The sequence below is a fragment of the Nelumbo lutea genome, chromosome 6 (genome assembly GCF_056320005.1).
Source record: "Nelumbo lutea isolate HS-2025 chromosome 6, American lotus-T2T, whole genome shotgun sequence".
Lineage (NCBI taxonomy): Eukaryota > Viridiplantae > Streptophyta > Magnoliopsida > Proteales > Nelumbonaceae > Nelumbo > Nelumbo lutea.
Window position 1 is genome coordinate 19,969,329 of NC_142689.1, and position 10,152 is coordinate 19,979,480.

Genomic DNA, 10,152 nt, shown 5'->3' on the forward strand with positions numbered 1-10,152 from the left:
ATGCTCCACTCCGTCGTTCTGGTAGGGTCATTAAACCTTCCATTCTTCTTCATGATTTTCATTGTTATTCTACCATTGTTTCTTTATACGAGCATCGTACCTATCGCAAGGCTAGTACTGACCCTTTATGGCAGAAAGCAGTGGCAGAAGAAATTCAAGCTCTTACATGCACTCATACTTGGGATTTAGTTGACCTGCCTCCAGATAAATCCATGATTGGTTGTAAATGGGTCTACAAAATCAAGACCCGGGCAGATGGTTCAGTTGAAAGGTATAAAACTAGATTGGTAGCAAAAGGGTTCACATAGGAGTATGGCATTGATTATGAGGAGACTTTTGCCCCAGTAGCCCATCTCACTTCTGTTTGCAGTCTTATTGCGATTGTTGCAGCTAAACACTGGCAGCTATTTCAGATGGATGTTAAGAATGCTTTTCTCAATGGAGATCTTTTTGAAGAGATTTATATGCAGCCCTCTCCTGGTTATGATCATCTCCCTAATCAGGTTTGTCGTCTTCGTAAGGCTCTATATGGACTTAAGCAAGCGCTTCGAGCATGGTTCTCCAAATTTAGCTATAATGTTTGTTAGTTTGGTTTTTAATCTAGCACTCATGATCATGCCTTGTTCATCCGTAAAACCTCTCAGGGTTGTGTACTTCTCCTTTATGTGGATGACATGATCATTACTGGCGATGATTTGTAGGGCATTTCCGCTCTTAAGACTTTTCTCAACAAACAGTTTGAAATGAAAGATCTTGGTCAACTAAATTATTTCATAGGCATTGAGGTCTCCTCTAACCAATTAGGATATTATCTGTCTCAGTCCAAGTATGCCACTGATCTTGTTTCTCGTGCCAGACTCCCTGATAGTAAGACTATTAACATTCCGATTGAGCCTAATGCCCATTTTCAGCCACTAATGGTACTCCTCTCAGTGACTGCACCTTATATCGGCAACTAGTTGGCAGTCTTGTATACCTTACTGTTACTCGTCCTGATATTGCGTATGTTGTCCATATTGTGAGTCATTTCATGGTAGCCCCTCGCACTACTTATTATGCTGTTGTGCTTTGTATCATCCGTTATGTCAAGGGCACTTTGTTTCATGGACTTCACTACTCTAGTTCTTCCTCTCTTCATTTGATCACATATTCTGATGCTGATTGGGCCAGTGATCCTACTAATAGACGCTCCACTATTGGTTATTGCTTCTTTCTTGGCGATTCTCTTATATCTTGGCGTAGTAAGAAGCAAACGGCTGTCTCTCGTTCCAGTATTGAAGCTGAATATTGAGCTCTTGCTAACACTACCTCTGAGCTATTATGGTTACGATGGTTACTCCATGACAAGGGAATTACTCATTCATTTGCAACCTCTCTTTATTGTGACAATCGTAGCACCATACAAATTACCCACAATGATGTATTTCATGAGCGCACTAAGCATATTGAGACTGATTGTCACTTTATTCGTCATCATGTGCTCGAGGGTACTGTTCGCCTTATTCCTGTCCCTTCACAGGATCAGTCTGCAAATATATTTACCAAAGCTCACTCTCTTCTTCGCTTTCGTACTCTAGTTGGCAAACTCTAGATGACTGATACATTACCATCTTGAGTTTGAGGGGGGATGCTAGCGTATTCCATCAGATTTAGTATTCTATCTTTATCTCTAGGAGAGATAGTTCTATCGAAACTAGTATCATTATCCCCTTAATTCTAGGAGATATAGTTCCACTCCAATTAGCTATACATATCTTATTTCTTTCCTTTTTGTATCCCAATTTAGGTTGCCGACCTGTTCTCTGGTTGTATCCCAAGCTTTATTATAAATAGGTTGTAACCTATTGAATTCATAATTAAGAGAAATATTATTTTCTCCATTTATTTTCTTTGTTTTTTGTGTCAGCTCGGCTGGGAGGGGATTTCCAAGATAACATCCTTATCGCTTGATTAAAAAAAAAAAAAAGAGGATTTATACACGATATATGGCAAAAACTGGTATTGAAAGCTTTTAATGCAATAATATAACGATTGAGAAGAAGAAAATTAAAAAAAAAAAGGTATGAAATGGAATGGTTAGAATTGCCTTTATATAATATTATCCATACTACTTACTGTGACTGGGTCTTATTTTCTAGAATTTTCGTTGGACAGAATTTACCTCTTGATCTTGAGCTATCATGGGAGCAAATTTGTATTTTAATAATAAAAGCTTTAATTGAGACAGTAAACCAAATGAACAACATTTATGAATATAAATTTAATTAAGACCTCATCAATATTACGATTAAAAGTGTAACAAAGAGTGGAATTTTTTGTTTTACTAAAATACCCCAATTTTTTAATTAGATCCCTCCCTCATTGTAAGGACAAAAATGTAATCTGAACAATCATTTTTCTCATCATTCAAATCCCTATTATTAAGTCTTATAATTAAGGTATTAACTCCCAGTAACATTAATTGAACCTTTTTCTTGACTTCAACACATCTACTTTTGAATTTGGTCTCTCCACTTGTGAGGGAACAAAATATATTTGAACTACTACATTTATCATCACTCAATTCCCTTTCATTAAGTCTCATATTTAGGGTATTAACTCCCATTTTTCAATAATTAACTCTTATATTAATTGGCCATAGTAAAAAAATAAGTTTGTGCTAAAGAATAATTGCTTTTATTGATGATAAAAGTAAAATAAAAATTTTAAATCAACTCAAAACAGAGTTGCTATCCTAGCTATTTGGTAGCAAATCAACAATATAACCTTTTAGGTTAAATGTATAAACCCTTGATGTCATAACTAAATAATAATAAAAAGTAAAAAAAGAAGAAAACAAACAAGAGTATAAAAATACAAAAAAAAAATGTAGAAGACATTTGAACGCATCTCTAATATCATATATTTATCATATTAAACAAAATTAAGTGTAATAAACAAGAATAAAATTATAAAAAAATTGGGAAACATATTTTGAGATTGTCACTGCTGCAAGTTAGATATTTTTTAATAGAAAGGGAAAAATGGGGAAGATGGGGCAAGCGTTTTTGCTCAACAAGGGATACTCCTAGTATTTCTTAAAGTACTAGTGGGCAAAGACGGGAAGAAAAAAAAAACTTATTAAGCAAGAAACCACCCAGATATGAGTCCTGATCTCCTACCCACGAAAACTCTCCCATGGTTATCGTAGCCACACATGAAGAACATCTCATCCTCTGCATAGTATTATGCAGGGGGAGATGTTCCCAATTCACGGGTACAGTGTATAGTGGGTAGGCATGGGCAGGAGATCCGGAGTCCCCAGAGAAGCTTTTTCTAAATTTCTGTTTAACAATCGCTTTTTGGGGGATGCTTTTGGCTTCTAAAACGCAATAAGAAGTGCTTAATTTAAACCCCGCCAAATGCAGCCTTAAACCTTACTCAGTTAAATTCAATTAGATTCAACTTGGAAGGAGCATAAATATAAATATGTAAAGTACAAATTCTTGTATTTTTACATTATTTTTGTAATGCAAATATGTAGAGTTCAAATCTTTGCAAATCATATTTTGTATTTATTTGTACTTTAACAGTATGCTTGGTTTGAAGGAAAAAGTAGAGAAAGGAAAGGAAAGATAGGAAAACCTTTACAGATCTTGTACGGCTTTCCTTATCTTTCCCTTCCTTTCGCTACTTTCCTTCAAATCAAACACAGCCTAAATAAAAAACAAATGCCTTAATTAACATAAATCCAATTGAACCGCACGGGGACCAGCTTTAGACAATTCAGAAGTTTGAAACTTTTATCAAAAATTAAAAACAAAAAAAAAGGAGTTTGAAACTATAAAATCATGCCAATACCAAAAGTTCAGAGATCCTCATCAGCAATTCAAATGTTTGGATTAGTTAGATTACAAGGTGACCTAGCTAATTCCATTGCAAATGCAAGTTATCCTTTGATTAATCATAAAATTAAATAACAATGCATTTTCTTATAGGTCTGTTGGTGCTGCTGCAGAAGTTTTCTCTCTATATAACCTACTGATGGTTCTGTAAAATCAAGAGAAAATGAACAAAATTAAGATTAAAAAGAAACTCAGAGCATAATAACTTACTGATGATTCTGTAAAACGCCTAATTGTTTGTGGAATCTTTAAAAAATAATTTTTCCAAACGGTAAGTATGCACAGAAACCGAAGTCCACTTTTGTCATTCTAAATGCATACATAAGAGCATGAGAGAGGAACCGCTGAAGTGGTGCCTATATAGCAGCATTTATTAAATAAATGCCCACTGAACCAAACACCCTCTTAAAATCTGCTATGAGAAATGCAACCATGCATAAAAATTAATGAACTCAGATGGAATAAGCAAGTTTAACATGCCTAAACTAGAAAAAGAAGGTTAAAAACTAGCTAGAAGGTTTGAATAACCCAGATAGGAGAAGGAAAAATCCACTTTAACTGGATTGGGTAATATGGATTTACAGTACCATCTTTGAATTTTTTTTGGAGAAATACGGACAGGCCCATTGCAGATTTTTGAATCCCACTGCAGAACTGTAAACATTCAAAATGTCAAATACCCCCACTCTACACAAAAATGTCCGCATATTGGCATCAATTCCGAGTTGGCACCTACCCCAAATGTACTTGGGCCTAAAAATTCTGACCCTGGGCTGAGCATCATTCTACCTATTTTTTTGTCAAACATTACCATATCTTGAATGTTGAAGATGCAAAATCGTGACCTAAAAATTTACTATCGAAGATGTCCAGTGCCGAATGTTCGTCAGGTCTCTATTATTATTGAGATCTGCTTTGCCAGGCCCGTTCGAACAATGGCGGATTAGCTGGAGACAAAAGCATACACACCCGGTTGAACATACCAGTGTTCAATACAACTGAGTTTCAAATAGGGCCCACATTGAGCAATGGTATGTTCAACCATGATAGGTAATTCAGCCGTGTGTGTATAATTTTGTCTCTATCTCATCCCAACGGGCTAAGAAGCAAATCTGGATATTTGCCACCGCACAAATGGTAGACCCGTAATCATATTCATATGGCATGATTTTGATGTCTGAGGGACTTGTGCGATGTATGTGCTGAAAGTTTGTTACAATACCCATTATAGCCTTGCATTGGAAATATCTCCCCATAAAATAAAGCACAGAAGTACGAAAATGTTTCTGACATGATTTTCAAAATCAAACCAGACCGGAAGCTTTCATGTCAAAAAATAAATAAATAAAAAAATGGCTAAACTATAAAATGTTTCCTCTAAAGCTTTCATGTCAAAACCTTTACTCCTTTGGTGGTCTTTATGGTACCATCTATTCTGTATTGCAACATTATTTGCGTGAAGAGATTATGTTGTTCTGATCTGAACCGCAAATCTATGCAAATCTAAACAGGATAAAAATTTTGCACTTGGTTTAGATCTGATTATGCTGTTCTCAAATATGTACAGTGCAAATACATAAAATAATAATACAAAATAGAAGATTGTGTACTCTTTGTACCCCTTCCAAACGGATCAGCTTAATTATGATTTGCACATTCCTACTTGATGTAAAATTTGTACTTTTTAATTTGTCTCGTTTCATTGACCATGCATGCAAATTTTACATTTAAAAATTGATCAAAAATTTGAATCATTTTCTCCTGCGCTAGTTTTCTTTCATACAAAGTGGGGATCAAATGATTCACATAATTTTATTTCCTATGTCTTCTAATTAGGGTTGTAAACGGATCGGATTCAAATTCAGATACTGCTATCCGAATTCGAATCCGATTAGAAAATTCGATTAATTAATTATTATAGATAATTAATAAAAATAAAAATAAATATTTTATTAATATAAAGTATATAAATATATAAATTATATAAAATATTTTATATATTATATACAAGAATTAAATAATCAGTCAAATTCGGATATTTATTGAAACGAATTAGATCATATATGAATTCGAATCCGTTTAACTATTCGGTAAGAATAGGATATCCAAATTTGATTGATTATGTAGTCGAATTATCCGAATTCGATTCGATTATATTAAATATCGAATTCAAAATCGAATTTTAGAATACCATTTCTACTCCAAATCAAAAACAAAAGTAAAATGAAAAGAATAGAGCTAGCCTTCCTTCATCATTCCCTTTCATAAAAAGTATATCAGAATTTACATCAGCCAAATTCTCACTCCCATGCATTAATATCGGTGCAAATTTCATTTGGATTGCGAACAAATAGTTGAGATCAAGGCTAAGTCGAATGGAATGGATTTATACTGTAAATAGCTCTTAATTTAATTTTGATTCCACATGGAAAGAATCATATTTTATTTAAAAAATAGAAAAATCAATATTCAGTACATACAGAAGAATTAAACAACAAATGTATATATATGATAAGACCATATCACACAAACAGGAACAATGGGTTGAATTATAAGATTACCCCTCAAATAAGGAGGGATCAAGAAAATAAGACAGAGCCAAAGATCATTACCCAGGAAACAATTGTTACTGGGTAATTCTTATTCAAAGGCATTAATATATATTAATTGAGATGGTAGCCAGGGAGGGATGTATATATCCAAGCTAGCCAAGCTTAATTAGATCAACTAAGCTTGATTTTGAGTTTATTGATGATGTCCTCCTCTACTTGGAAAGCCTTAGTCAACACTTGATTGGGGATGGTGGGGGTCGAAGCAAAGAGAGTGTTAGGTAAGATGACAGCCCCGGGCAGCTGGCTGTTGAAGGTGGTGAGTGCCAAAGCCTTTCCCTTACCGACGTTGCGCTGAAAGTGCACGAGCCCCTTGGGTATCACAAACATCTCTCCCACTGTCAAGACCTTGGAGTGGAAAACATTTTCAGTGGTGACAAACCCAACAAGCAGCTTACCCTTAACGACCACCCCCGCCTCAGTCGCGCGCGGATGAGAGTGAGGAGGGTTGATTCCACCGGGCGCAAAGTCGACGCGGTTCATGGATAGCCCCAGGGTGTTGAGCGCCGGGAAGGCAAGCACGTTGCCTGCAGTCACGTTCGATCCAAAGCGGTTGTTTGTGTTCCCTTCCTTGGTGAACCCACTGAAGAAGAAGTCGTCGGAAGTGACCTGAGCTGCAGGCTTGCAGGGGAACCCATTCACAGATGGCTTTCCTTTCATGTCCGCAACGCAGAAATCTTGGAGAGGATCGGAGTCGGAAGAAAGGGTAGGTGAAGGCAGGAACGCTGCTACTATCAGGAGGAGAAACAGGTAGACGGGACCTACTGTTCTTGAAACAGCAAGCTTGCTGGCCATGGCGTTTGTTGTCCTTAATTAATTTGTCAAGACTAAAGACTAATGGGGTGGTGGTTGTTTCCTGAACCTCCTGATCTTGATCTTTCAAGGTGTGTTCAGCGATGGAGGATTGCTTTCCTTATATAATAGCAGAAAAAACACAGGAAAAGTGGATGCACAAAGAAATTAAGCCAGATTAGGTAATCCTCTCAAGTCTCGAGTTGAAATGGTCGTAGCTAGCTTAAGCTCAGAAAGGAAGGTTCTTCTCCTCCAGAGTCCAGACCAGTTTTAAAGACCTCTTCTTTAAAGCAAAATTCCTGATCCAGACAGAGTGATGTTTGACTTTGTAAGGTTTAATTAAATGCACAAGCATGACAAAATGAGAGAGATCTTTGAATTTGTTCAGAGGAGGTTCTAGATGTAAGACACCTATATAATTCGTTGTATGTTATTTATACACAGTTATGATCATTTAATTAAGAGGATTATGTGATTGACAGACTGAGATTGGGTCTCCAAAAGAACAATTCGTTTTTCGTGATGGATCAAGTCTCTTCGTTAATTTGGACGACCCAGTCGTATTGAGACCAAATCTCTGCAAATGTAAAGTTTTCGACATTAGCAAATGGCAAATCTTACTTCTGTGTGGAACAAGCTGCACTTGATCAAATTCAAAGGATGATTTGCAGTCTGATCTTACTGACTGTCAAGCCATCAAGTCTCGTTGTGATGATGCTAATCTACCCAAGCAGATGCTGGTCGATCTTTTAATTGTTTACATATAATCTGTTATCTTTTTCCTATCAAGGTTATTTTTCTATCATTCAAAACGTGTGATTCAAGAAATTGTTGACAATCACTCGCTTATCTCTCGGAAGTCGGAACTATGTTTTGCAACAAAGAAATCCCTGAACTTCTACATTCTAGCACCTTCCTCCCTCCCTTCAAACCCCAAACTACACTTTTGGTTTTGTTTTCCTAAAACCCTAACTCTCACATGCTTCTCCCAAGTCCCAACTTTCTTTTTGACAAAGTTCATCTTGTAGTCTTGTAGACACTCCTCAAAGAACAATCATCTCAGAGGTGCCTTCAGAACAAATCAAGGTTTTTAAAATCAGATCAGATAAAGAACCGTTTTAGGAATTGGTTCGAATTCAACGATCCAACTGTCCAGTTTGAACGAATGACCCATTCTAACTTTAAAAAATAAATAAAATAAAAAATGATAAAAAAAATCATTATCCGAATTGACTGTTCAACGGTTTAGCTGCCCAGATCAATAGGGCCACTGACTAAATCAACATTTTTTAAACTGGTTCCTGGTATTCGGGTCCAACCATCCGGTTCAATCCGGTTTTGAAAACCATGGAACAAATAAAGCTCTCTCAACTTTCACCACAAACTAAGTTTGGAGGTTAAATGTTTATAACGGTGATGAGTGATGACATCGATGGCGATGATGATGTTTGATGAAACAGTCAAACATGGACCAATAAAAAACATTGTCATTTTGAATAACTTGCGAAAACTTCTACATTTTTGGATAGATATAAAAATAAATTGATATTTCAAGTAAAAAATAACGCTAAAAACTCTCCTCACAAGATAGGTTGGACCAGGAAACCGAGGTTTTGCTTCTGTTTCTAATTGTAGCATAAATTAAGACGGCTTCAATTTGTTTCCTTCGGACTTACCTCAAACCAAAAGAAAGATAGCATAAAACTTTATCCGGTGATGAGAGATGAACTTCGTCCATAAGATCGATGGTTCTCTTTTCAGACTTTAGACTTCATAATTTACACAATCGCAATGGATATAGTGTTTGAATTTTTTTTGTACACATGGCAATCGAGGCCATCTTCGGTTCAATTCTTATTCCCATTTATCAATTCGGACAAAAATGGGTAAAAATGAACATAATGAGTGGTCATGAATCAAATGCTTTTTTTTTTTTTTTTTAAATGAATTATTTTTGTGGCAAGGATGAGAATAAATTCTGAACCCATTTGGTTATACATTTCATTTTCATTCATTCTTTCTATCAACCAAAATAGTAATATAGGTTTACTTATAATACTCGTTAGTAGATACATAGGAGAAACATGCACGACTCACACCAACAAAACATAAATCGACCATGTGGGTCCTACATCAATAACACCTTTTGCATTTGGCTGCATAGAGAAAATATAAAAGAAAATTTTAAGTAAGCAATTAATACCTATTAAAAACTAATTAAAAGAAGTTGTGTAAATGAAGAAAAGAGCTTGCAACTTCAAAATAGAAATGGAATTTAAAAATTATAAAATTAAGTACAGGAAGAAGTACAAAATGTATAGTAATTTGATTAAATTGAAAATAGTATATTCAATAAAGATAATATATTAAGAAAGTCATAAAATATGGTAAAACATCATAAAACAGTGCCTCATAGAAGTTCTATGCTGGTGCCTGGCGGTCATAAACTACCAACCAAGGTTTCAAAAACCCTCTGAATGGATTTTTACCAATAAATAACTAACGGTCAATGTCTATTAGCATAAGTTTTCACAATAGATTACCGGATATACTAGCATACAACTTATTTTGAAGAATGAGAATGATAATGAGCAATATGAGGCACCATTTTTTTCATGCTACAAATTAGCTCCAATTTCATGTCATGAGTTTATTTTTCATTCTAAAATGAATGAGGCCTAAGGCAAGAATTTTGTAACCAAATCATCTAATGCTATTATTTTTTGCCTAGAATGAATAAGAATTGAAAAAAATGAGGCTCATAGCAATGAACCAAACATGGCCAAAGTTGACATAGTAAGTATCATCCAATTGACCACATCACTCGATCTTTCTCGAATAAAAAACCAAAAGAAAAAATTGCTCCT

The 10,152-nt window shown here is 35.3% G+C and overlaps 1 protein-coding gene across 1 annotated transcript; it reads right to left on the reverse strand.

Moving 5' to 3' along the window:
* Nucleotides 1–6,312: 6,312 nt before the first annotated feature.
* On the reverse strand, nucleotides 6,313–7,960 carry LOC148847783 (germin-like protein subfamily T member 2). The gene has a single exon (XM_088951405.1). It carries the CDS (start codon nucleotides 7,286–7,288, stop codon nucleotides 6,608–6,610), a length of 681 nt encoding a protein of 226 aa, XP_088807531.1. The 5' UTR covers nucleotides 7,289–7,960; the 3' UTR covers nucleotides 6,313–6,607.
* Between the last annotated feature and the right edge of the window lie 2,192 nt (nucleotides 7,961–10,152).

What these genes read in the sequence shown, in the direction of transcription:
- LOC148847783 (XM_088951405.1), bottom strand. Translation starts at nt 7,288, where the DNA reads ATGGCCAGCAAGCTTGCTGTTTCAAGAACAGTAGGTCCCGTCTACCTG.